The sequence below is a fragment of the Zalophus californianus genome, chromosome 17 (genome assembly GCF_009762305.2).
Source record: "Zalophus californianus isolate mZalCal1 chromosome 17, mZalCal1.pri.v2, whole genome shotgun sequence".
NCBI lineage: Eukaryota > Metazoa > Chordata > Mammalia > Carnivora > Otariidae > Zalophus > Zalophus californianus.
In genome coordinates this window covers 17,806,176-17,833,969 of record NC_045611.1, presented here as the reverse complement: position 1 = coordinate 17,833,969, position 27,794 = coordinate 17,806,176, and the positions used below count along the sequence as shown (strand labels likewise).

At 45.0% G+C, this 27,794-nt stretch overlaps 1 protein-coding gene across 6 annotated transcripts in view; it reads left to right on the top strand.

Annotated features, from left to right (window-relative positions):
* Positions 1-27,794, top strand: part of SLC7A6 (solute carrier family 7 member 6) — a 36,032-nt gene continuing 8,238 nt past the window's right edge. For 2 of the 6 annotated variants that reach the window (XM_027618591.2, XM_027618584.2), the window contains exons 1-7: positions 11-57; positions 1,880-2,007; positions 12,409-12,961; positions 22,657-22,782; positions 24,866-25,010; positions 25,673-25,796; positions 25,999-26,102. In XM_027618591.2, coding sequence (XP_027474392.1) covers positions 12,445-12,961; positions 22,657-22,782; positions 24,866-25,010; positions 25,673-25,796; positions 25,999-26,102 — 1,016 coding nt within the window. In that variant the 5' untranslated portion in view covers positions 11-57; positions 1,880-2,007; positions 12,409-12,444. Of the gene's footprint in view, positions 58-307; positions 363-419; positions 1,256-1,879; positions 2,008-6,152; positions 6,215-12,408; positions 12,962-22,656; positions 22,783-24,865; positions 25,011-25,672; positions 25,797-25,998; positions 26,103-27,794 lie in introns of those variants that run through there. The other 4 variants (XM_027618585.2, XM_027618586.2, XM_027618590.2 and 1 more) reach the window with 4 other exon arrangements.

Sequence of the window (27,794 nt, the reverse complement as noted above, 5' to 3'; positions counted from 1 at the left end):
GCGGCGGCCCCGGCGGTCGAACTACCGAGCATCCTGTCGGCGCCTGGCTACTGCGAGGTAACGGGCCGCGGGCGGGTGCGCGGGGGAAGCGGGGCCGGGGCCGGGGCCGGACCGGGGCCGGGCCGGGGCCGCGTCCTGGAGGCCGAACTGTCTGCGGGGTCGCCGCCGCCGCAACGTGCGGGGTGCGGGCCCGCCAACCCGGGCGCGAAGCGGGCGGGCCGGTGGCACGTGAGAGACGCGGCGGCGAGAGCGTGCCGGAGGGGTGACGCTGTGCGTGTAAGAGGGACTGCGAGCGTGAGGGTGGCTCCAGGAGTGTGGGGAACGCTGAGTGGAAGACTGAGCGTGTGAGGAAGACTACGTGTGTGAGTGTGAGAGACCCCCTGAGTCTGAGCGTGACTGTGTGTGTGCTCAAGAAACACCCTGAGTGAGAAGATGACGTTGATAGTATGGGAGAGACCTTGGTGTGAAGGAGACTGGGTGTGCGTGAGAGACAGGCGCCCTAGACCAGGAGGGGGGAGAGAGAGAGAGAGAGAGGGCGCGCGCGGGCGTGTGTGTGTGTGTGTGTGTGTGTGAGAGAGAGAGAGAGAGACCCAGAAGGTGTGAGAGCCTGAGTGTGAGGGTGACTCCACAAGTGTGGGAGAGGCTGAGAGTGTGAGGGACACTGTGGTGAGTCCCTGAGTGCAGTGCTGACTGTGTGAGAGACGGGGAGATACTGGAGGCTGAGTGTGATGAGAAGGAGAACCTGGGCTGTGAGAAACTGCAAGTGCAAGGCTCTGTCCCGCAGGATCAGAGCTTCCGGGGATGCTGCGAGATTTTCTAGGGCCCGCCCGAGCTTGCAGGGCTGGCCTGTTGGTGCTAGGGAACCGGGTGCTCCTGCTGTGATGGCTCTCTCTCGTGTCTTCATGTCCTGTCACCTTGTTTGATCATCTCATGTTATAAATGGAAGGAGATATTTGTAAAACATTCTGAGAATTCTTCACTAAGCACTGAGCAAACAGTCTGGGTACCACATTGTGTAATGATCAGTATAAATTGGAATCAATATTTAACATGTTTTTGAGTACCTCTTGTGTGCACTGGGCTGTGTGCTTGGTGACACAGTTCAAAAGAATTAGGTCTCTGCCCTTGATGGGGGGGAAAAAAGCACTGCCAGCAAATCTAGCATCGCGGTAGCCGAATGCTCAGCCATCTGGTGCTTCTCTGAGAGCTGCTCTCTGATTTGAAGATCTGGGAGGAGCAGACTTTTTGAAAGTCTGTGAGTGCTTCCTGAGCTCATTTTTGTCTCTCTTTGCTTGCTGTGAAGCCCTTTAGGAGGAAACTGCCCAGTCTGCCTACATTGCTAAGGTGCCCTTGTGTGCTAATGGCTTTTGCTTCCCAACTTTGTTCTCAGACTGCCATTCAAGTTCTTATATTTGATTTCCCTCTCCTGACAAAAACGCAGAAAACCACAAACACGATTTTTTTTCATATCTTCCTTCTTCCCTGTCTGGCTGTGGACATATTTTTTTATTGCAGACTAAAAGTAAATACCAGTTATGTGACTGATCTCCTTGGCCCTTCTTGGTACAGGAAATTTCCTGACCTCTGTCCTGCGTGTTTCCTGCTATAGTCTCCAGGATGTGGATACATTTTTACAAAAGTGACGCAAACAGGGCTTACAGGACCTGGGACTTGCATGATTTGAGATGACCGGGTTGGTTCTCTGACACATGTGGGCTGGTTGCTTCAGTTACACTCCACTGTGGGTGTGACAGAACTTCTCAGTAATTGAGTGCTGCCCCTGCCAGGCATGTAAAACTTAAATTTTACAAAGGGAAATATCATCCTGTTGCTTATTAGGTTCATTTTTTGATAAGCTGCCTCTTACTCTTTGTTGCAGAGGTTAAATGGCCAAGACAGACAAATGGAATTAGGCCTTGGTGTGAAGACTTCCATTTTCTTCTCAGTACCTGACCATTTATGATGAGGCAGCTTATGAAAGTGTGATGTTTGCTTATTTCCTCACAGGTGAATATTATTGCTCTGTTCTCTATTAGATCTTGGATCTTTGCGATTTGTAAAGAGTTTCAGTTATTTGTGCAAGATGCGAACAGGATACTATTAATGAAAATGGCTCACATATAATTAACAGTTATGTAACACTATATTATATAAAATTGTATGTTAAATTGTATCTTTTTCTAAAGAGTAATTGTGGTGGTTTATAATTAAAGATACTTCAATGAGGTTGTTAAAAAGAAATTGAGGGGCGCCTGGGTGGCTCAGTCGTTAAGCGTCTGCCTTCGGCTCAGGTCATGATCTCAGGGCCCTGGGATCGAGCCCCACATCGGGCTCTCCGCTCGGCGGGGAGCCTGCTTCTCCCTCTCCCACTCCCCCTGCTTGTGTTCCCTCTCTCGCTGTGTCTCTCTCTGTCAAAAAATAAATAAAATGTTTAAAAAAAAAAAAAATTGAAAACCAAAGTCAATGGAAAAGACTAGATATCACATACTGTTGAAAGTGAGGGTATTTATTCACTGTGATTAGGTGCTGAATTTGATATTGAGTTTCCTGGTATCTTAGGTAAAAACATAAATGTAGAGTTATGTAACTTTTTCATTTGATATAGGGGTACTATATATATATAGAGAGAGAGAGAGGGAGAGAAGGAGTTAAGCATTAAAAAAGTTAACGCCTATTAATTGTGGAAAATATATAAGACTCAGAGAAGTATAGAAAAGAAAGAGTCCTCTATGTTTTCACCACAGTAGAGATTTTAGTATTTTTCTCAACAATCTTTTCCCCTATAGCCACCAATTATAAAAGAGTTCTCTCTCTTTTTTTTTTAAGATTTTTATTTATTTATTTTGACAGAGACACAGCGAGAGAAGGAACACACGCAGGGGGAGTGGGAGAGGGAGAAGCAGGCTTCCTGCCGAGCAGGGAGCCTGATATGGGGCTCGATCCCAGGACTCTGGGATCATGACCTGAGCCACCCAGGCGCCCCAAGAGTTCTCATTTCATTTTATTTTTATTTATTTATTTTTAAAGATTTTATTTATTTATTTGACAGAGAAAGACACAGTGAGAGAGGGAACACAAGCAGGAGGAGTAGGAGAGGGAGAAGCAGGCTTCCCACTGAGCAGGGAGCCCGATGCGGGGCTCAATCCCAGGACCCTGGGATCATGACCTGAGCCGAAGGCAGGTGCTTAACGTCTGAACCACCCAGGTGCCATTTTATTTTTTAAAAGATTATTTATTTGGGATGCCTGTGTGGCTCAGTTGGTTGGGTCTGCCTTCTGCTTGGGTCATGATCCCAGGGTCCTGGGCTGAGCCCCACATTGGGCTCCCTGCTCAGCGGGGAGCCTGCTTCTTCTTCTGCCTGCAGATCCCCCTGCTTGTGCTCGTGCACTCTCTCTCTCTCTCTCTGACACATAAATAAATGAAATCTTAAAAAAAAAAAAATAAAGATTTATTTATTTATTTTGAGAGAGAGAGAGCATGGGCATGGGAGGAGGGGAAGAGGGAGACAGAGTCTTAAGCAGACTCTGCGCTAAGCACAGAGCCCAACATAAGGCTCCATCTCACGACCCTGGGATCATGACCTGAGCAGAAACCAGGAGTCAGACGTTTAACCAACTGTGCCACCCGGTGCCCCTATAAAAGAGTTTTTAAATCCAGCTTGTAAAGTATTCTTTGTAATTGAACTTTGAAAGATTCTTCCTTTTTTTTTCCCCTTAAAATTGCATATGATAGTTTCATGGTTAAATTTTCATGAGGCGATGTTAGTGGTTTGATGAATTCCTTTATTATCTGGTACAGGAGCCTGTAAAATAGGATGAAAACCTGCTAGAAAGCTGCATTGTGTCCTTACGGGCAGGGTTTAATGCTAGTTTTTCACAACAGAAACTTAGAGGCTATGCTGAATTTGGAAATTGTCTTCAATAGTGATTTTATTTATTTTTATTTTTTTATTTTTTAAAGTAAATGGTGTTTTTTTTTTTAAGATTTTTTATTTATTTATTTGACACAGAGAGAGAGAGAGAGACAGCGAGAGAGGGAACACAAGCAGGGGAGTGGGAGAGGGAGAAGCAGGCTTCCCTCTGAGCAGAGAGCCTGATGCAGGGTTCCATCCCAGGACACTGGGATCATGACCTGAGCCGAAGGCAGATGCTTAACGACTGAGCCGCCCAGGCGCCCCTTCAATAGTGATTTTAGAAACTGTATGAGAGAGACTGAGAATCTGATACTGTGTGTGATCTTCAGATGCCGCTATCTCTTATCAATTGGATAAAAATTGAAGGCAGAAGGATAGCCAGTTCATAGAGGGTGATCTGATAAGATTTTGTTGCACACTCTTTCCCCCAAATACCAGGCTACTGAGCTGGAGATAGCGGCTTAGTTATTAGCTCCTTGATTTTCATCCCATTGTTGAAGAAGGTCTGCAAATCTATTCTGTGGGGATAGGATAAACAGTGCATCTCACACAGGTATGGACTGCCCTTTTGAGAATGTATGTAGATACTATGGTGACTGATTAAATGCAAATGAATTCAAAACCATTATTGTAGTCATAGTTGCTTTTTATCATTTTTTTCTCCATCATCTGTTACTTAAAGAACAAGTACTTTGACAAAATGTTAGGAACCACTGTCTCAGACTGAATTTTCTGTTTGATCACTTTTCTTTACTTAAGGGTTTTTTTGCTTATTGTTCTGGCGAGCAGGTGGCTTAAGGTCTTAGACTTTCAGTAGGGTTTGTTGTGTATTTTCTCTTAGCTATTTTCTGTCCTTGGTGTATTTTATTCAGTGATCATGGACTGAGTACTGAACCTGGGCTAGGCCTTGTCCTGGGTGCTGTTAAAATAGATGAGGAACTCACAAACTAGTTGGGAGACTGAAGCTAAGTAAATGCAACAGAATGAGGTGGCTGCTAAGGCAGAAGTATGTACTACAAATCTTTTGGGCACAAAGAGATATATGGAGAAAGATGGCAGCTAGGCTGTTGGGGAAAAGGTGGTAGAAGAAGGGTGTTAGAGGGCTCAGTATGAGCAAAAATATGTTTGTCTCATGGACTTTGGAAACCCTGGACTACTTCAGGTTCTAGAAACTGCAAGTAATTCAGTGGGACAGGACCTTGGGTGGGACTGGACCTTGGGTGGGACTTGGGTCGGGGTGGGGTGGTGCAGGACATAGTGATAAGGCCCTGCTAAGAAGGTTGGAACTGGTCTTAAAGGCCTCAGGGAGCATCTTGAGGGAGGGTTCCTAACAGTGTTCTGATACCAACTGCGATATAGTAGGATTGATACTCTGTTGTGAAACTTAAGGAGCCAAAGCAGTATTTTTTCTGCTTAGAAGGTTGTCTCCCACCTCTAGCCTGTCCCGCTCTCCTGTGTGGAGGTAAACCCTATTGCAGATGCTATTTTTTTTCTTTCCCACTCAGAATTCACATAATTACTTAGACAAGAGCTATGTTGGGACATTCCATTTTCAGGCCTTTTAGATCTTGCTGATTTTTTTTTTCCCCCACACTCCCTCCATGGGGCTTGAACTCATGACTCTGAGATTAAGAGTCTCATGTTCTACCGACTGAGCCAGCCAGGTGCCCCTAGATCTTGCTGATTTTTTGTCTGCATATTCTGTTAATGACTGAGAGAGGTGCTTTGAAGTCTTAACGTAATCGTGGATTTGTGTATTTCTCCTTTCATATCTATGATATTGCTTTATGTACTTTGAAGCTATGTTGTTGGAGGAAACACACACTTAGAATTGTCTTCTTGGTGAATCAATCTCTTTGTCATTATGTAATGTCCCTCTTTATCCCTAGCAGTATTTCTTATTCTGAAGTTTATTTTGTCTGATGCGAATATAGCTACTCCAACTTTCAATCAGTGTTTGCATGATTTATTTTTTCCTATCTTTTTACCTAGAACTTATTTATATTTATTTGTTTATTTTTAAGTAGGCTCCACACTCAGCATGGAGCCCAACGAGGGGCTTGAACCAACTACCCTGAGATCAAGATCTGAGCTGAGATAAAAAGTTAACCAACTGAGCCACCCAGGCACCCCTTTATGTTTTTATATTTATTATTTTTTTAAGATTTTATTCACTGAGAGAGAGAGAGAGCACAGAGGGAGTGTAAGAGGGAGAAGCAGACTCCTCGCTGAGCTCGATCCCAGGACCCTGAGATCATGACCTGGGCCGAAGGCAGACGCTTAACCAACTGAGCCACCCAGGTGCCCTGATGTCTTTATATTTAAAGCGTGTTTCTCATAGACTACATGTTGGGTTTTGCGTTTTTATCTAATTTGTTCTGTCAATGTCTATCTCTTAATTGGTATGTTTAGATCATTTACATTTCATGTTACTATTGGGTTAGTTGCGTTAAAATCATCCATCTTGCTAGTTGTCTTCTGTTTTCTGTTTGTTGCATATGTTTTTTTTTCTGCCTTCTTAAAAATTTTTTATTACTTAAGTATATTTGATATGCAATGTTATATTAGTTTTAGGTGTACAACATTGTGATTCTACAATTCCATACATGCTCACTATGATAAGTCTAGTGTACCATCTGTCACCATACACTGCTATTACAATATTATTGACTATATTTTCTATGCTGTACTTCTTTAAAAAAGATTTTATTTATTTATTTGAGAGAGAGGAGAGCATGAGTGGCAGAGGAGCAGAGGGAGAGGAACAAGCAGACTCCCACTGAGCATGGGGAGCCCTACTCGGTTGATCCCACGACCCTGAGATCATGACCTGAGCCGAAATCAAGAGTTGGAGGCTTAACTGAATGCGCCACTCAGGCGCCCCTATGCTGTACTTTTTGTCTCTGTGACTTATTTATTTTATGACTGGAAGTTTGTACATCTTAACCCCCCTTCACCTCTTTTGCTCATCCCTTCACCCCCCTCCGCTCTGGCAACCACCAGTTTGTTTGATGTATTTATGAGTCCTTTTTTGTTGTTGTTCACTTGTTTTGTTTTTTAGATAAGTGAAATCACATGATACTTGTTTTTCTCTGAGCGATTTATTTCTCTAAGTGTAATACCTTCTAAGTCCATCCATGTTACTGCCTACTTTTGGTTTGAGTATTTTTTTATTTTATTTCCACCTTTGGTTCATTATTTATACCCCTCCTTTTAATCTTTTTACTTTAGTGTTTTTTTAAGTAAATTACATTATTTCACATATAAGAAATTTACAACTGTATAACTCCCAATTCTTCCTTCTGTCTCTGTGCTTTTGTTGTCATACATTTTACTTTTTTTAAAAAAGATTTTATTTATTAGAGAGAGAGAGAGAGAGAGAGAGAATAAGCAGGGGGAGGGGCAAAAGGAGAGGGAGAAGCAGCCTCCTGACTGAGCAGGGAGCCCAATGCAGGCTGATCCCAGGACCCTGGGATGATCCCAGCCCAAGGCAGAAGGCAGATATTCAACTGACTGAGCCACCCAGGCTCCCCTCATACATTTTACTTTTATATATGCTATAAATCCACAATTCATTGCTACTATTTTTACTTGAGGCAGTCAATTATATTCTAAAGCAAATAAAAATAGCCACCCCCAAAGTTTTTTTTTCCAAAAAGTATTTTTTTATATTTACCTCAGACCATTTGATATTATCCGACAGCTCTTGGGGGCTCCATTCTATTTTTTTTTTTTTTTTCACTTTTTCCCACTTTGACTCTTAATGGTTTTCATCCCTCTGCTGAAATTTCACATCTGTTTCTGCATGCTGTCTAACTTTTCCATTAGATTGTTTAATGTATTAATCATAGTTATTTTAAATTTCTTGTCTGGTAGTTCCAATATCCGGGTCATCTCTAAGTCTTGTCCCGTTGATTACTTTGCTTCTTTGCTTTTTTTTTTAAAGATATTATTTATTTGTTTGTTTGTTTGTTTGTTTGGGGGAGAGAGAGAATACCAAGCAGACTCCTTGCTGAGTGCAGAGCCTGACGCGGGGCTAGATCTGACAACCCTGAGATAATGACCTGAGCCAAAATCATGAGTTGGATGCTTAACAACCCACCCAGGTGCCCCTGATTACTTTGCTTCTCGGTAATGGATTGTTTCTCTTGTTTTTTGTTGTGTTGCTTGTAATTTGTTACTGATTGCTAGATGTAGGACTTAAAACAGTAGAAACTGAGGCAAGTATTTATTCTAGGTACATCTCTTCTTTTGTTAGGGTATTAGTGTGGGAGTTCCAGTCAGTTAGGAGGTGAGTTGGGTTTGGGTTTTGTTGTTGTGGTTACCTTAGATGCACACGGGGGCTTCAAATTCCTCAGGTTTAGGATGAGTTTACTGGTGGGAGGGCTTTTCCTCAATGTTTATTATGCTTTACTCTCAGCTTCAGGTCTTTCTTTTGTTGCTGGGTGCTTGCTTACCTGCTGGTGGGGAGCAGGGATTCTCTTGTCTTGGTTTAGCCTCAGTGTTAGGCAGGCCCTGTTTTTCTGGGTCTGGGGGGAAGAGGGGTGTAGATCTTTCTGGTGATCCTGCCCTTGCCCCAGAGGTAGGATACTTCTAATGGTCCAGATCAGAATTTCCTGCCTTTCCCCCAGGCATAAAGGGGTGTTTTATTTTTCTTTTACTCTGCCCCAGCTGCCTTGGGAGGGACAGAGTTTACCACCCTTTCCCCAGGGGTGTAAGATTTTTATTCTTTAGAAAAAGGACTGGGTGGACCTTTGCATTTTTCCCAGAGTAGTGATTGCTTTCCTTCTCCAGACTAGCACTACTGAGAAGCTGTCTCTGGCCTCCTGCGTAGTATTTTTTAATGAACATCCAGTCTACTGAAGTCTGTGGAGAAAAACCTCTGGGTGTCTATGCTCTTGCTAAACCACACAAGACCTTTAGTAATTCATTAAAAATTGTACCTGAGTTCTTCTTACTTGCCTGCATGTTGGTCCCATCATTCTCCCTCTGCCACAGGTGAACCAGAGCTTGCGTCTCTTCATGGAGGTGCCTGTTTTTCCTAAAATTTCAGTCTGGTAGATTGCCCTGTAACCTCAGCTCTCTGATGGCTTCAAGAAAAGTTATGGTTTTGTAGATCGTGTGGCTTTTTCTTGTCATTGGAGTTGGAGTGATGCTTTTCCCAGCTTTCTATATCCTAAATGGAAGTTAGAAGTTAAGGCAATTCCATTTTATACTAATTTTATTTTCCAGTGAAATGAATTTCCCTCTTTCTTTCCCAGTGATCTTGTGAGTAAATACATACTTGGTCTTCATCCACTGTTTCTAGACACAGCTCCTATAATTTCCTATATAGGAGCCATAGGGGCATGTTCTGTTATAACATTTGCTTTTGTTCTCAATTCCTGAAATAGCTCCAGGGCAATGAAAGTGAAATGGTGTCTTTTGTTATTTATATAACAAGTCCCTTTCAACCCACTTCTGAGTTTATGTTAATGAGGTGATTTTTGGAAAGTATCCAGATCTTCTAAGGATGGGGGCTAGTTGCTAGAGGAATCAACTCTGTGATTAGGCTGTTGGAACTTTGAGTCCAGTCTGACCTCTGGGGAGGGGAGAGGGGCTGGAGATTGAATCAAGCACTAATGGCCAATGATTTTAATCAGTCGTTCCTGTGTAATGAAGCCTCCATAAAACCCCCAAAAGGACAGAGTTTGGAGAGCTTTCACGTTGGTGAACAGGTGGAGGTGCTGGGTGAATAGCTTGCCCAGAGAGAGCATGGAACTCCACACCCCTTCCCATATGCCTTGCCCTATGCATCTTTTCCATCTGGCAGTTCCTGAGTTATATCCTTTTATACTAAACTGGTAATTTAGTAAGTAAACTGTTTTCTTGAGTTCTGTGAGCCACTCTAGCAAATTAATTAAACCCAAGGAGGGATAGTGGGACCCTCCAATTTATAGCCAGTCAGTTGGAAGCACTGGTAACAACCTGGACTTGTATTTGGCATCTGAAGAGGGGGCAGTTTTGTGGGACTGAACCCTTCTCTAGTAAAGCATTAACATGAAGACAGTTGGGAGCTTCCGGGACATTATACTCTGCCTTCCTCAAGTATTTGTCAATGGGCTGCAGGTTATAAGGACATTTAATTTTATCTACATTTCCTTCTGGAAGTTAGGTTATTGGTAAGTGCTTTTTTCTCATAAATCACTAAGACATTTGTAAACTAAGGGAGACTCCTGTCCTGTAGGACTATAATCTCTATAAATTAACCATTTGTTTTTTCTTCCCTTAGCTTCAGGGCAGCCAAGAGTGCTGAGGAATGTCACATATATCCCACCTTGGGGGTGGGGGTTGTGGGGTGTCAGCTTGTGCTTTGTCCTCAGCTTGTCTTCTGCTCCCTCGTCATCAGAATTGAGTTAAATTGTCTGGTGTTGCAGAATTGCTTGATGTGTAGAAAACCCATACATCTGGGGCGCCTGGGTGGCTCAGTCGTCAAGCGTCTGCCTTTGGCTCAGGTCATGATCCCAGGGTCCTGGGATCCAGCCCCACATCGGCTCCCTGCTCGACGGGAAGGCTGTTTCTCCCTCTCCCACTCTCCCTGCTTGTTTTCCCTCTCTGGCTGTCTCTCTCTCTGCCAAATAAATAAATAAAATCTTAAAAAAAAAAAAAAAAGAAAACCCATACATCTGGTGTCAGAGGTCCAAAAAGAATATGTGGGAGCCCCAGCCTCCTCTCCCCATCTGCTAGGGTCTGATAGAATAGAGGGGAGGCTGAAGCGGTCACTGGGACCAGGTTTCTCTGCTTGCTTCTGTGTTGAGTTGGGTGGAAAAAGGCAATATAGGTCTCTCTGCACCTGACTCATGTGAGAATATAGGCTCCTCTGCTATTTCCAGGTTTGTTTTCATGGTTGCTTTGGCTCACCTGACAGACACGTGAAAACAAGTATGTACCCACATGCCTGTGCCTGCCTAGGGAAACCTGCGTGGCTTGGTGCCAAGAGTGAAAGAAAGAGTGGTGCGCCTTAAAGCCAGATCTCATCTAAGCAGAGGTAGGCTGGGAGTAAAGGAAGGCTTGGTAGTGCCCCAGAGGAGTTTTTTCTCTTGATCTCCAGTCCAGACCCTGGCAGGGGACCAGGACAGGTAAGGCAGGAGTTTTGGATGGAGCTGTGGAGACTGAAGTTTTCCCTGAGAACTGCTTACTCTTGAGTGGCTATGGTTCCCTCGCTCTGAGCTCCGTGAGGTAAGGTTCTGGCACTTCCATCTTTGTTGAGTAGATGAGAGGCTTCTGGGAAGATGATGTGCTGATCTCATTCTTATCCCTGAAGTTATCTCTGTGACCTTAAAAGACTGATTCCTGGGTGGGAATCATATGGCTTATAGGATTCCTTTATCCAGAAGATGAGGTGGAAGTAAGTAGGTGATCTGAATTCCTGATTACTGGGGCACAGGAATTGAGAGTGCAGGTTCAGGAAGTGCTTGTCCTCCTCTGACAGATTCTGGGTTTTTCATATATAGGTTGTTGTGGAATCTAACTTCTTTGAGGTTTCTGGACTGGCTCAACTCTAAACCAAAAGTAGTGGTGTGTGCCATCTCCCTATGGGATGCCTTCTAATGCCAGATCTGTGGATAAGAGAAGCCATGTAGCTCTGATTGGGTGTCAAAATTCCTGGGTCCTGTTCTGGGAGAATCTCTTTGCAATCCCAGACGGTAGTGAGGGCATGCTGAGGAGGAAAACAAATAAACTGATAGCAGTCAAGTCCCATGTTAGGGTGCCCTCTGGATGTTCTTTCTCCATCGGGTCTTAATTATATTCTCTCTTTTCTGGGCACTTTGGAAAAAGAGATGTATTGAATGGGCAAGCAGCAACGTAGGAAATAAGATTGATGTTGTAGACACAGCAACACACAGGCGTGTATTTTCATGAAGGTCCTTTCCTTATTCTAGTCTTTGCAATGGCCCTGGTCTTAGCATCTTCCTAGCCAGCCTTTCTCACCACCTGCTCATGTTCTTTGCTGGCCTGAGAGTAGCTACAGACTTGTCCACATGTTGCTGGATACTGCAGAAGTTCCTGTTTATGTTTGGGTGGAGGTGAGTGGGTGTGGGCAGTGAGAAGCCTATCAGGCTGACTAACCTGGCAGTGGGAGTCTGGTCTTTGCAGGACAGGTTTGTAGGTTTTAAAATGGTAAGACCAGACCAAAACCTGCACCTCAGGGAGAATCCATGCTATGGATAAACCTAATGCCAACCTATTCTTGGTGTCAAGCCAGGTACCTCTTGTTGGAAGTTGCCATCAGCTGAGCTCTCACAGTTAGGTTTCTTGGGAACACTAGGTGTTTGCCTGCCTCCATTTATTTCTCTGTGTCCTGTGGTGGAAACGGAGATAACCTCATTATATTTAGGTCTGTGTGTAAGGCATGCTGTTCCTACATAAGAGGTTGGCTTTGCGGGTCTAAACCAGAGACTCACCAGCTTCTGCCCTAGACTGACATACTTATATTCTTTGATATTCTTTGCCAGGCCACAGTAAACACAAGTGAGAAGGAAACATTTGTCATGGAAGCCAGGGAGCTGGAGAGTCCCACACCAACCTACCATCTCATTCCCGAGGCCAGCCAGCCCAAGGAAGATGTCAGCATGCAACCTCAACAGACCGCAGAAACTATGCAGCTAAAGAAGGAGATCTCGCTGTTGAATGGGGTCAGCCTGGTGGTGGGCAACATGATTGGCTCAGGAATATTTGTCTCACCCAAGGGCGTGCTGGTATACACTGCCTCCTATGGGTTGTCTCTGGTCGTATGGGCCATTGGTGGGCTTTTCTCCGTTGTTGGTGCCCTTTGCTATGCAGAGCTGGGGACCACCATCACCAAGTCTGGGGCCAGCTATGCTTATATTCTAGAGGCCTTTGGGGGCTTCATTGCCTTTATCCGCCTGTGGGCCTCTTTGCTAATTGTTGAGCCCACCAGTCAGGCCATCATTGCTATCACCTTCGCCAACTACATCATCCAGCCCTCGTTCCCTACCTGTGATCCCCCATACCTGGCCTGCCGTCTCCTCGCTGCTGCGTGCATATGTAAGTCTGGGGTTTAGTGGCGGAGTATGTTTGAGGGTGTGGGTTCCTTTAATAATGCTAATGGTAACTGATACTTGAACACCATATTTTGCTTTTGGCGGGGAAGAGAGGCATCTTACCTTTTTTTTTTTCTTTTTTTAAAAAAATATTTATTTAAGAGAGAGACAGAGCAGGAGCAGGATGGGTGGGGGAGAGGGAGAGGGAGAGGGAGAGGCAGATTCCCTGCTGAGCAGGGGGCCTGATGTGGGACTCAATCCCAGGACCCTGGGATCATGACCTGAGCCGAAGGCAGATGCTTAACTGACTGAGCCACCCAGGCGCCCCACATCTTACCTTTTGAAGTAATTTCACCAAAGTCATTTAACCCTGAGAGATAAGTAAGGGTAAAGGTTAGGGATGAGAGAAGTTTGAGTTTCTTTGTGGCTTTTGGTGCCTCACATTCCTTCTACTCTTGACTGTTCCAGAGTCCTGTTCCCCAGTCTGTGTGACAGGTTGGTGCATGTCTTACATTTGTCTTACCAGATGTTTTGATTGGAGTCAACATCACTAGTTGTAACTGAACCCAGAAAAAACATCGGTGCTGAGGACTTTATTTTTTGCTTCCCAGCTTTTTATTTTAAACCAGTTTAGAGGCTGAGGAAAGAGGCTTCTCTAGATTGTTGGGGTCCCAAGGTGTTATCCCTCAGCCCACAGTACCAGTGTTTCCTGCCACTGCCACTCTTTGCAGCCCATTCTAAGCAGCAGGTACCACACCAAAATGGCTTTTTCTCATTGGTGTTTCAGATTTCTTTCTCTCTCTCTCTTTTTTAAGATTTTATTTATTTATTTGGAAGAGAGAGTGCGCGTGCGCGCGAGAGAGAAGGAGGGAGATCACAAACGGGGAAGGGTAGAGGGAGAAGCGGACTCCCCGCTGAGCAGGGAGCCCGATGTGGGACTCGATCCCAGGACCCCGGGATCATGACCTGAGCCGAAGGCAGATGTTTAACTGACTGAGTTACCCAGGCGCCCCATATTTGGGTTTCTGAGGACAGAACCCGAGAGATCCCAGTTGATCCCTCTTTATTTTCCTTTTTCTCTCATGAGGTGGTAAGGAGGGATTCTGTGAAATCGCTGAAAAGGAGAGAAGATTGCTGTGAATTTACCCAATCTTGTAGAGCTAGTGTTTTAGCTGAGAAGTGGCCCAGAATTCCCTGTGTTCCTTAGCACTGTGCTGCCAGGGGCACTTAATTATACTCTGTTCTTTCCGTATCTCTGCTTGCAAAAGTTTTGGCAGTATATGTAGTTTATCCACAGTGTTAAAAATAGACTGAGAGTACCGTGGAGTTAGCAAAAAAGGATTGTATGGTACACTGTGCTTCCTGACTTGAAGGAATTTGTTAAAGACAAATGTTAAAGGGAACCCCTCCACATGGAGCCCCAGGAGGAGGGAAGGTGGGTACTCAGCTGTATGTGTGTTAGGGTCTGGCCAGGAGAACTTGGGCCTGACTGAGTTCTCTAAAAAAAAAGAAGAATTTTCTGATTATAAAATGTGTTCATTAGGAGAAGATGAACTTATCCTCAGTCACCCATAATCTACCACCAAAAGATGAACACCTTTAATAATTAAATCATGTCTTCATTTCTTTCTTGTATAGAATTGGCATCGTACTTTGCATATAACTTTATATTCTGCTTTTTAAATTTAGTATATCATGTTTTTCCCCCTTTTTATGGAACGTTCTTCAAAAGAAACATTTTTTAAAGTAGCGTCTTTTTTTTATAATTACTGTTATTTAAAGGGAATACATAAATGTTATAGGCACTTTGAAAATGCAAAAAAATAGAAAAAAGAAAAGAAAAATCACCCATAATTTTTTATTTTATTTTTAAAAGATTTTTATTTATTTATTTGTCAGAGAGAGAGAGAGAGAGCACAAGCAGTGGGAGCAGCCGACAGAGGGAGAAGCAGGCTCCCCACTGAGCAAGGAGCCCCATGTGGGACTCGATCCCAAGACCCTGGGATTATGACCTGAGCTGAAGGCAGATGCTTAACCAACTGAGCCACCCAGGCATCCCCACCCCATAATTTTAACTCCCAGAGAACTATTGCTACTATTTCTGTGAAATACCTCCTAGTATTGTTTTTTCTGTGCATATATCATTTTTTTTTCTTTTTGCTCTTGAGATCATACTCTCTGTGGTTTGTATAATACTTTAAAAATTTTAATATTTAATCCCTTTCATCAGATATTCTTAGAAAACATGGTTTAGGGACACATAAATAGTTTCCTGTCAGTGTGGTATAGTGGTTAAGATCATAGGCTCCCATGCCAGACCAGGACTGATTCTAGCTTTACCAGCTGTTTTTCCCAGCTGTTAACCTTGGAGGAGTTAGTTAACTGTTGCCTTGGTCTTCTCATTTGTAAAATGGAAATAGCATGAGGAATAAATGGATCAATATAGGTACAGTACTTCTCTTTCTGGCATGGAGTTAAGTGCTCTGTATTATTATTATAAATATAGCTGTAGGAGTCTTTGTATATAAAGATTAAGAGTTTCTGCACCTTTTTTTTTTTTAGGGTAGAATTAACTATACAGGAGAAATACCTGTGTCTAAAGAAATAAACAGTTTTAGGATTCTTCATGTGTTACCCAGTTTCCTTCTAGAAGGTTTTGTGAGTTTGTACTCTTATCTAAGCACTTGAGAGTGCCTGTGTGTTGGTCTCATGATGGCCTTAGGGTGAATTCCAAGGATAACCAAGTCAAAGGACACCATTCTATATATAATTTTTCATGTACCGAAGATTTTTGTTTGGTAAATCTTTTTTCGTTTATGATTTTCTCCACTGTTTTTGTTCTTTTTTAACGAAGCCCATCCCCATACCGGGAACTGCTCTTTTTTCTTTTCTTTGCCAGAACTGCTCTTTTGATTGGAGGAGAGACCTCACCTCTTAGAAGTGCAGTCATGGTATCTGTGGCTTTTTCCATTCAAGTGTACTTTTACCCAGATTACTCACCATCAGAATTCCTTCAAGCCCCTATCCCAGAAGCCCAGGCTTTTCCATAATGCATACCTGCAGGTAGGAACTTGTCAGAGATGGGCTTAAGTCATAAAACCATGTCCTGTCCTAACTGACAAGACTTTGGGGTTCAGCTTACTTCTCTTCTTGGAATTTAGTGTGTAGAATTGGGCTGATGCACCATGTAACAAAGCTGGGGTGTGCTGAAGGGAGTCTCTTTGGGCAGGGGTGGCAGTGGTCTTAAGAGACAAAATTGGAAGATACCAATTAGCTCATAATTGGGGTAAAAAACACAAAAATCTGTGCTGAATCCATGGCGAAATTTAGGTAGGTTAGGAGAATTGAGTTAGTCTTCAAATTAAGATAAGAGGGGTCCAGGTTGTTTTTTTGGGAGACTGTCTATGGAAATTATAGCCAGACAAGCTAGACAATTGAAGTTCCATTCTAGAAGAAAGGGCCCAGCATTCTCCATATAACAACTGGTCAGAGTTGCAGGCTAGTGGCCCATGGGCCAGACTTGACCCACAGATATATTTGTTTAGCCTAGTGTTGTAAGCAATTTTGAATTACTTGCCAACATTTGAAAACCAGGACCTTTCTGTTGAAAAATCAAAAGTTCTGGCAACCTTGGACCCAGATTCCTTCCTGAAACAATCAGCTGCCTTTGTGTAGTGGTTGCTCCCTTTATTTTTTTTTTAATATTTTATTTATTTAGGGTGCCTGGGTGGTTAAGCGTCTGCCTTCGGCTCAGGTCATGATCCCATGGTCCTGGGATCGAGTCCCGCATTAGGCTCCCTGCTCCTTGGGAGCCTGCTTCTCCCTCTGCCTCTCTCTCTCTCTCTCTCTCATGAGTAAATAAAAATTTTAAAAAATACATTTTATTTATTTATTTGACAGAGAGAGAGAGCATGGTGGCGGTGGGGGGTGGGTAGCAGGAGAGGGAGAAGCAGACTCCGCCCTGAGAGTGAGGAGCCCGACCCTGGGCTTGATCCCAGGACCCTGGGACCACAGGCCCAAGCTAAAGGCAGATGCTTAACTGACTGAGCCACCCAGGTGCTCATATACCCAGACAGTCTTGCCTTTGCTCAGTTGCATTACCTCCTTGGCCCTTGAAGGCACTGCTGTTTCACATCCCGACTTTCCAGCAGCCCCCCCACCCTATTCCCAGGTTATACTGGCAGAGAGATCCTAGCAACTTTTTTGAATTTCAGGCTATCTTAGCTACTCATTATCCTAGAACAGTGGTTTTCAACCAGAGGTGAGTTTGTCGCCCAGAAAACATTTGGCAAGGTCTGGAGACATTTTTGGTTGTCACACCTCCTTGGAAGGGGTGCTACTCATCTAGTGAGTAGAAGCCAGGGGTGCTATTGAGCATCTTATAAAGTGCAGGACAGCCTCTCACAACTAAGACTTACTTTGCCCCAAATATCAATAGTGCTGAAGTTGAGAAACTCTATTCTAAGGGTGCATTCTATTCATATGTGTTCTGGGAGTTTGTAATCTTCCGTGGTGGGTGGGGCCTCAGGCTGTCAACTGGACTCGGTGTGCTCAGAGGCTCTTATACTCACTTATGGGACTGTAGGGGAAAATGGTAGTTCTTGAGGCCCATAGGTCCCTCCTCTTGCCAGCTGACCAGCAGTATTATTGGCAGCTCAGGTGCCCATGAGTACTTGATTTGATTTTGGAAGGGTGATTTTTCTTAGTCTGTTTATTTTTGTGGGATCCTGCCTGTTGTGTAGGCTCATACACGTCATTCAAAAATATTTGCTGTGAAGGTTTCATTGTAGAAGTCGTTCAGCACTGACACTGGCATCAAAGCAGAGGCTTGCTCACCGCTGAGACTCCATTTCCCTCAACCCCCAGGGTTGGTTTGGGGAAAGCTGACAGTGAAGAGGAGCAGGAGCAGGAGGAAATGGGGGAGGGAGACTTCTAAATTAGAGGAGATTGGAGGGAAGAAACACTGTGTAATGCCTGAATAGCTTTCTGTTGTCTCTTGCTGTCTTGGACTCAGGCCTGGGCAGGGTTCTGAGAAGGAAGTTTATGCTCCCCTACTTTGGTCACTGGTTGCTATGGATAGACAGCTTTCATGTTCTGAAAGTCACATGACTCAGAAGGACTGGGTCTTTACCATAGTCTCAAAGACCCTGGAGTCTACCCCTGTACAGACTTTGAATGGTTTGATAATAAGACTAAATGTGTGTATTTGTGCAGTTAAAACAAGGAGGATTCTTAAAAAGGCATATACCTGACATATTCATATGCGTCCCACGAGGGAGCTCCAGAGTCCTGGATTTCCATTTGGAAGGGTTTACCTCTCCTGGACTGTTACAGAACATTTTTCTCCTAATATACTTGTAGATGGTCTCTCCCTAGCTTTTTTCTTCTCCCACCTTGTTGCTGTTGTTGTTAAGGATTGCATTCCTCTGTCCTTGAGTGCCCCTTAGTAACACCCAGCTTGTTTGTGGGAGGAATTGGAAGGGTTCCTTCCTCCCTGTTGCTGTGGGAAAAGGGAGCCGTGACTGTCAGCATAACTGGGACTATAGCTGCGGATTGCTGAGTGATCTCCTCATCAGAAAGAGAATATGAGAGGTACAGTTCTGTTTTAGGGTACATGTATTATCCAGGATTGATTTGGGTTTCAAACACCTGAAAACCAAAAGCAGCATGGCTCAAATATATTTAAGTTTATTTCTATCACATATTAAAGGTAGGCAGTATGGGACTGGTAGGGTGACTTCATAATTTTTCAGGGAGCCAGGTTCCTTCCTTCTGCCTTACTGCTCTGCTATCCTCAGCATGTGATTTCTAGCTGGTGGTCCAAGATGGCTACTCAAGCTCTAGCTGTCTAGTCTGTACTGTGGCTGACAGGAAGAACAAAGAAAGGCATGCTCCGCCCTTCAAAGAGACTTCCTGAGGTCTTATTTATATGAAACTTTCCTTACCTCCCTGGGGCAAGAACTTAGTTACTTGGCTGTAACTGCCTGCAAGAGAGGCTGGTAAATGTCAGCTTTAATTTATTTATTTATTATTATTTTTTAAAGATTTTATTTATTTAATTGACAGAGAGAGAGACAGAGAGAGAGGGAACACAAGCAGGGGGAGTGGGAGAGGGAGAAGCAGGCTTCCTGCCAAGCAGGGAGCCCGATGCAGGGCTCGATCCCAGGACCCTGCAATCATGACCTGAGCCGAAGGCAGTCGCTTAACCAACTGAGCCACCCAGGCGCCCCATTGTCAGCTTTAATTTAGGCAGGCCACACTCTACCTAAAATTTCTATTACTAAGGAAAAATGGAGGAACAGATATTTAAAGATAACTAGCAGTGTTTGCCACAGAGAGACTTTAGGGTTTGGTGTAGATCTGCTATTTGAGTATTCCTTTCCCAGCATCATGCCCCCAGAACTTGAAGACCCTCACATGGACGCCATACTCATTGGTGTAGGCTTTCCAGCAAGGACATGAGATCAGAAGAGGAGGGAAGGCTTGGATGTTGTAATTGTGGTAGTTACTTTTATCTGAGCACCTGGCCTCCAGGCCCAGCCTTGTGCTTGAGCGCTGATAGAATCTATGGTGCTAGATGGGGATGGGAATTTGGGGAGGTTTGGAGGGGTGAGGATCAGATGGTGAAATGTTTCTTATTTAGAATCAGGAAAACGTTCAGGGGACTTGGCTTCTGTTTGGTCGACTGTTTCTGGGAGCTCTCTGTTCTCTGGCAGAGCTGAGAGTACAGTGAAGCAAGCAAGACTCCTGGGGCCAGCCTTTAAGGATGCACTCACTCTCAGGTTCTCCAAGTGGTTCTGAAAGTGAGTGTTTCCTTAAATTTTGTGCGCCAGGCGCCCCCCTCACCTCATCCTACTCCTGGCCTTGCTCCTTGGCTGCACATTGTTCTAGATTAAGTAGTTTTTATGGAGGAAGAAGCATATGTGCAAGATAAATAAGTCAAGAGTATAAAATAGTATAAAATGGAAAAAGTCTTTCTCTCTCTCCAGAGCTTTGGTCTTCTTCCCCAGAGGCAACCACTGTGACAGGCTCTTTTGTATCTTTCCGACTGTCATTCAGAATGGGGAGAAGGAGTAGAAGTGAGATGGAGTGCCTGTCAGTGGGTCTGAGGATTATGTCTGCTTCTCTCCCCGATCTTGCATCCACATCTTGGTGCTGCATGGCGGAAGCACAGTGAGCATAGCCAGGGCACTGTGTGCTAATCTCTTTCTTCATGTGTATGTCCATCTTTTTGTCTCCCTCTCTTTTTGTCCCTTCTCTCTGTCTCTTTATCTCTGTCTTTTGTCTCTATCTCCACTGTCTTCTGTGTATTTCTCTTTCTCTGTTAGGCTTTTTCTCACAAGCTGCATGCCCTCTCACTTCTGCTGCTTTTCATAGTCCTGCTTCCTTCCTTTGTTTTCTTGTGGTTTTTGTTGCTCTATTACAAGGGCCTGAGTGTCACTTTGACTTGCTGTATCTCCCAACTCTGCGACTGTTAGATAGATTCAGTCTTTTGGTACCGCAGTCTATGTTCCTGGGAAAGGCAATTGAATAGGCTCAGCTTGGGTGATCAACTGTGGTAGGTGAGTAGGAGCAAGTCCCAAGAAGGGGCCTGGAAGGCACCTCAGAATATGCTTACTATATTGCACAGGGGTCTGTGGATTACAGGTGGTTATTAATTAGGTAATCCTTACACTAGCTGATGTAGGCTTAGCCCCACACAGCAAACTTTGATTTAGCAGGGCAGCAGCATGCGTTCCTTTGGCCTTCCCTCCCATTTGTTTGTTGCCTCCCACTCCTGACTGACTAGTGAGCACTTGTGTCATTTGCCAAAGTACTACTGAGTGAAGGCTCTTTTTTTTTTTAAAGCTTTTATTTATTTTTTTGTCAGAGGGAGAGAGAGCGCACAAACAGGGGGAGTGTCAGGCAGAGGGAGAAGCAAGCTCCCCACTGGAGCAGGGAGCCCAATGCTGGACTCGATCCCAGGACTCTGGGATCATGACTTGAGCTGAAGGCAGATGCTTAACCAACTGAGTCATCCAGGTGTCCTAGTGAGTGAAAGCTCTTAAAGTGCTATGGAGCCTATTTAGCCATCGTGTTTATTTCCACAGGCTCTAGGCTCTCCTCCCTTTGAGTAGAGGAATGTGAACTTTCTGACAGTTGCCTCGCTTTAGGGAATTAGTGGTTAAGTGAAAGTCATCACCCTTTTGATTCCAAGCAGAGTTCATCATTTCCCCTCTTTGCTTGGCAAACAGTAAAACAATATGCTTTTGTTTCCCCCCGTAATAATTTGTGGTCTCCTTGGGGAAGCACCACGTAAATGCCTGAGGGAGAGACCTTGAGCCAGGTGTCCACATGAGTATAGCATAGATACTAATCTGTGCTGTGAAGTGGAAATGTTACAGGGTTCAGGGAGAGACAGCTCAGTGAGCAGCTGGCTGGTATATTTGGGGAAGGTTTTACAGAGGAAGTGACCAAGCTAGACCTTGAAAGTGGGAGATGCTGTTGGCTGTGGCAGCACAAGGAGGAAAGGACATTTCTTTTAAGAATACATATGGCACCAGTAGGGTGCCTGGGTGGCTCAGTTGGTTCAGCTACTGCCTTCAGCTCAGGTCATGATCCTGGAGTCCCAGGATCGAGTCCCGCATCGGGCTCCCTACTCAGCAGGGAGTCTGCTTCTCCCTCTGACCCTCCCCCCTCTCATGTGCTCTCTCTCTCTCATTCTCTCTCTCAAATAAATAAATAAAATCTTTAAAAAAATTAAAATTAAAGAATATATATGGCACCAGTAAATGGTGTAGGAGTAGATAGAGGTGGCTTAGAGGATGAGTGCAAAAGATTTTGTAATAATGTTTGAGGTTCACATAAAAGTTCTATTTTTGGAGGCTTAGGGCAGTACTTAGCAGTGTCACTGTGGTGCCCCTTGTATTCTGTTCTTGTGTCCTCCTGGTGGGTGAGAGCAGTCCCTGTTTAGCGGGGGTAAGGTGCTGGGACCCCCAGCACGGGGCCCAGATAACACTGAGGTCTACAAGGAACTGGAAATAAAGCGAGCAGTGCAGACAGGAGCCTGGGGAATGCCCAAACAAGCTCGCTTCTCCATGGACCTCACTGAGAATTGGGAAGTTTGGATAGAAATGGAGAGGGAATTGGGGGAGGTCCTTATAAGCTGAGGAATGATGGGTGGCCTCTCTCAGCCACAGTTTCCTCATCTATAAAACAAGAATAGGAATGTCTATATTTTGGGGTTGTGAGAATTAATTGAAAGGATGTATGTGAAATTGTCAGGAACTTACATACAAAACATTGTCTCTGTAATTCTTAGATGACTTGCCACCTGCATTCAAATTCACCTCATTTATTGATGGGCCTCTCTTGTGGCCATGGGAATGTTTTGTGCCTTGGATGGTTTGGAACGTTAGGAGTCTGAGTGGGAAAGAGCGGGTGAAGTCCATTATTCTTGGGCCTGGGGGCAATTTCCAAAAAATGATTCTGGCTGTCAGAATTTATGAATGTGTTAATGCGTGCCTTTGTATCTTTACTTGTTAACAGTGATGGGCAGATGGTGGATGTCCCTCCATTGCCTGTTCTTCAGGCTCTGATTGGTCCATTGGCCCCTTTGCTTTAGGCAGATAGGGCAGAAGTGATGTTCTCTATAAGAAGAGATTGGATCACTGTGCCCTCAGCTTAAGCCTGCCAGTGACTTTATGTTTTTCCTTCTAGGTCTGCTGACATTTGTGAACTGTGCTTATGTCAAGTGGGGCACACGTGTTCAGGACACGTTCACTTATGCCAAGGTCCTAGCGCTCATTGCCATCATTGTCATGGGCCTCGTTAAACTGTGCCAGGGTAAGATGGGCCTGGGCTGGGAAGGAGGGTGGATGACTCTGGGAGTTAGCCTAGATTTCCTAAGGAGGACATGGGGAATCTTGGCTTTACTGATTAGCTCTTTCTGTGTATATTGTAGACTGTCAGTGAGAACAAGACATCTGTTCCTGGGCTTCTTGGGCCAGGCTGGCTTGGCCAGCTGAACATGAGTCAGTCACTCCCTCAGGGCTGCTTTCCCTGTGTGGAGGCTGGGAACATTGCAAGAAGGCAGCTGGGAGCCCAGGAGTTTTTGAAACCTGGATCTTGTGTAATTGGATCATAAATGTAGCTGGTGGGGATAGAGTGAGCCCTGCTTGGCCCTGTTTTTGGTCTGTGACTGCCAGGCAGTGAATAGGAAAACCTGGCCGTCCTTGAGAGGAGTGGGTAGGTGTGTATGTGGGGTAGATGGAGTATAGAAATGAGTGGTTATTTTGCAGCCTTTACTTTTCATCTGGATTTGCTTTTATTTAACATTCGGTCTCAAAGTCAGCTCTCAGTAAAATAATAAAATAGTATGAAGTTGGCACTGACTTTCCTGCATGTTGGCTTTAGAAAGCTTTTCATTCCTGAACCGGAGTGGACTGGCAGTGAGGATAGACAAGGTCTCCTGAGCTCTTAGGGAAGTCTTGAGGTATCTTTGGCCAAGGAGATCTCAGTCATTCTCTAGATTGCCTGACACTAAACTCAGCCATGTTTACATTTACCAGGGAGAGCTGAGACCCCCACCTCAGATTCATTGGATTAAACACAAAATGGTTTTGGAATTCAGAAAGCTCTGTCTGTCTTGGCAGCTGGTCCAGTACCTTTGTGAACTTGTGCCAAGTTAGTACAGCCAGCCACCTCGATGTCCTTGAGTCCCAGGAACATCTTGGGGTCAACTAGGGTAGCTGAGTTATGCTCCTATCCAGATCTGTGCCTTAATTGCTATGTATGATGACTGACACGCCTGGGGCATGAAAACCTCTATTTTCCCTTCTCTTGCTGCATACCCAGCCCTTTTTGACACATTGAAGGAATAGGTCTACTTTTTGCAGGGGGTGATGGCAGGCTTCCTTATAAATCTGGATCTTGTTAAAAACCTCCATTGTGTCCAGAAGGTCTTTCTCCTGGGCAGGCAGGTGCTGCTCCCTTGGCTTTCAAGTGTGTGGTCTCCAGAGGCCTCTAAAGAGAATGACAGGTGCCTAGGCTGGCTCTCTAAGGGTGGAAGTGGCTCAGGGCTACCCCAGGCCTAGTGAGAGATAAGAAGATCTCAGTTCTTACATAGCCTGTGATTTCCTGCCACATGCAACTGCAGCCTGTGCAAGTAGAGCAACAGAATTCTCTTCATGAGAATGAGGAAACTATTTGACCAAATTGTGCGGCGGTTTTGTCCACAAGACACAGTTCCACAGGAAGGCCTAATTGTTAATTAAAAATACCTCCTTTATGTGAAACAGGGTTCTTTCTAAAAAATAGGAAGAAGAGCTCTGGCCTACTGTGAGGTCACTTAGAAATTCATTAGAGCTTTTCTGGAAAAGGTGTTATCACTTCAGAAAGCTGCCAGGAATGCCTGTGTTTTCCTGAGATTGCATAGTTTGCTAGAGGAATATGCACTTTTTTTTTTAAGATTTTATTTATTTGATAGGGAGAGACACAGCGAGAGAGGGAACACAAGCGGGGGGAGTGGGAGAGGGAGAAGCAGGCTTCCCGCGGAGCAGGGAGCCTGATGTGGGGCTCGATCCCAGGACCCTGGGATCATGACCTGAGCTGAAGGCAGACGCTTAATGACTGAGCCACCCAGGCGCCCCGAGGAATATGCACTTTCTAGAGGGAATGGTTGGGGTGAAAAAGTACGGGGAGAGCTGGTGGTTGTTCTTTTGATGTTAAATTATGTTTTTTTTCTTCCCTCTGCCTGCTTGCTTTTCCCTTCTTTTCTTGACCCTCCTCTCTTTTTCCCCATCTTCGCTTCCTTTTTCTTACTGCCTCTCCCTGTTTTTCTCCTTATACCTTCCATCTCTCCCCTCCTTCTTCTTTCTCTTCCTTTTCACTGAACCCCTTCTTCCCCTGCCTGCCTTTGTCCCCACAGGACACTCTGAGCACTTTCAGGACGCCTTTGAGGGTTCCTCCTGGGACATGGGAGACCTCTCTCTTGCCCTCTACTCTGCCCTCTTCTCTTACTCAGGTTGGGACACCCTTAATTTTGTAACAGAAGAAATCAAAAACCCAGAAAGGTAACGGTGGGATCACACTCTTACTCCCCAACTTGGCTGGAACTCCTGCTGATAGTGGGCACACTTGCCCTCTTCCCTCCCCCTTCTCTTTCTCTCATCCCTTCTTCCTCTCCCTACTCCTCCTTCTCTAACTCAGAGAGATTAGGGGCTAGGTTGGGAACGAGTGAGGGTGGGAAAGCCCCTTGCTCCTCACCCTCGGGGTACACTGGAGGATCCCCCAGGTCCTTGCTCGTGGAGAGATCCTCCAGTGGGCAGTAGCTGACCCAGCTCAGGCTAAGGTATTAGAACCTTGTGCTCTGGTGCTAACACTGAAGCCTGGGGAGCCAGAAGCTTATTCTGGGCATTCAGGTTCCTAGCCTGGCCTCCAGTCCCTGAAGGACACTGCTCCTCCTTCCGTGGGACCCACTGGTTCTCTTGTGGCAAGGATCAAATATTGAGCCCCAGCTATTTTCACAGAGAAGGGTCGGTCTCTTTCTCTTTCTCTCTGTTTCTCAGCAGAAAGGAGCATGGGATTCATAAACCCCCCTAGACCATGTGGGAAAGGGGAGCCTGCCTCAAAGACTTAGAGCCAGGGAACTGTTAAATTTTCGAAAAATCCCTGGGTGAACTTTGACTCCAAAGAGAGTTGATTCTAGGTAGTCCTATCTTACTTGTCCTGACAGAAATTTGCCCCTGGCCATTGGGATTTCTATGCCAATTGTGACGCTCATCTACATCCTGACCAATGTGGCCTATTACACAGTGCTGAGCATTTCAGATGTCCTTGACAGTGATGCCGTGGCTGTGGTGAGTCCCCATTTGCTCATCATCTTATAATACTGAAGGGCTCAGTCTCTCTCTAAGCCCCGCCGGCGCTGCAGGGTGAGATGATGGGTCCAGGCTAGAGGGCGGGCTGCTCGGCAGTGACGGTGTTTGTCCTGACAGCGTAGGTACAGGTGGCTTATGAAACCCTGTCCTGTGCTGAGGGACTTCTGTGCTCTGTCCCCAGACATTTGCTGACCAGACATTTGGCATGTTCAGCTGGACCATTCCCATTGCTGTTGCCTTGTCCTGCTTTGGGGGCCTCAATGCATCTATCTTTGCTTCATCAAGGTAATGTGTTTCTGCTTTACCAATAACAGACTGCAGTATTTAATCTTCTGAGGCTCCAGGTGAGCCCATTAGAGCCCTTCTTTCTTTTAGATGTGTACAGGGTGTGTGTGTGTGTGTGTGTGTGTGTGTACACTTGTGTGCATGCATCAGCTGGCCTTCGTGCAGACATTTGTATACTTGAAGCTCATACTTCCATCTGAGGCGATGATGGATTGGTGAGAGGCAGAGGGGAGGAAGGTTATAGCTTGGAGTAGAGAAGATTATTAGTGATCACTTGCCGTGTACCAGGTATTAGTACAGGGTGACTCTGCCCCCTCACTTCACAGAAATCACCGAAGCTGACAGGCAGGCTCTGTTCTCCTCTCTTTGTAGACACTTCTCTATAAGAGTGTTTGTCCTTCCTGTTGTTTCAGAGAAAGGAGTTCTGCTTTTCCAGGCTGACTCTGCTACCTGGTTTCAGGGCCCCAGCACTACCCCTCTTCTTAGCACATGGCTTCGTCACTTGGCCCTTCTCTTTGGTGGATTCCAGTAGGAGCCAGCTCTGCACAAGCTTCTCTCATCTCCGCTCAGTGAAGTCACAAACCAGCTTTTCTCATCTCCCTTCTTCCTTTCTGGACACACTTCTTCAGGGAATGGTCTGCATTTTGACTGCCACTTATTTTCTAGCCATTACACTTGGACTTCTGCTACCTAAAAAATACTCTTATGAAGTGTCCCTGTGATCTCCTTAGCCTACTTCTAGTCCTTTTCCTACTGGACCCCTGAAGCCAGTGATGCTTACCGTCCTCTGCTTCTGAAACTATTCCTGTGACTCTGTAACACTCATATTTGAGAGGAAGCCTTCTTTCCTGATTTCTCTTTCACTCACCATATAAATGTTGCTGTCCCCAGGGCTGGGAGTGTAATAGGCATTCAGTAACTATTTTCTATGTGAACAGGTAAGAGGATGAATTAATAAAAGAAATAATTTTTTGTCCTATTTATTTTTCTTTCTTTTATTTTTTTAAAGGGAACTTTTTTTTTTTAAAGATTTTATTTTTTTGACAGAGAGAGACACAGCGAGAGAGGGAACACAAGCAGGGGGTAGTGTGAGAGGGAGAAGCAGGCCTCCCGCGGAGCAGGGAGCCCGATGCGGTGCTCGATCCCAGGACCCTGGGATCATGACCTGAGCTGAAGGCAGACGCTGAACAACTGAGCCACCCAGGCGCCCCTGTCCTATTTGTTTTTCTTACTGGTTTTGACACCACAGTCCATGTACTTGGGGCCTCCCTTGGGTAACCAGAGTAATAGATCAAATTCTTGGAAAACGGTGTGGTATCTTCCCTTACTTCAACCTGGTACGGCCAGGGTTGCACTGGATGTGACTCTTAACAAGTTACCCTACCCAAAGATGGTGTTTCCCATAGCCTTACCCTTATCAATGCCCAAGACATTCCAAATGGCTCTGTCATTCTTCTTAAAATACTTAACACAGTACGTACGTTTTAAGCTCACTCAGCTGTGTTGTGGCATTGACCGGGTGGGGGTGGGTATCAGAGGGTAAGAGTCTGGACCAGCACACAAGGGGACTGCAGTGATGTGGAGGTAATGTACAATTGTCTCTGTGTTAACTTCTCGCTTTTTCTTTTATTACCTATGTAGTTGTTTTTGGCTTTGTACTAGACACTTTTGCTCTGCTTGCACATTATCCCC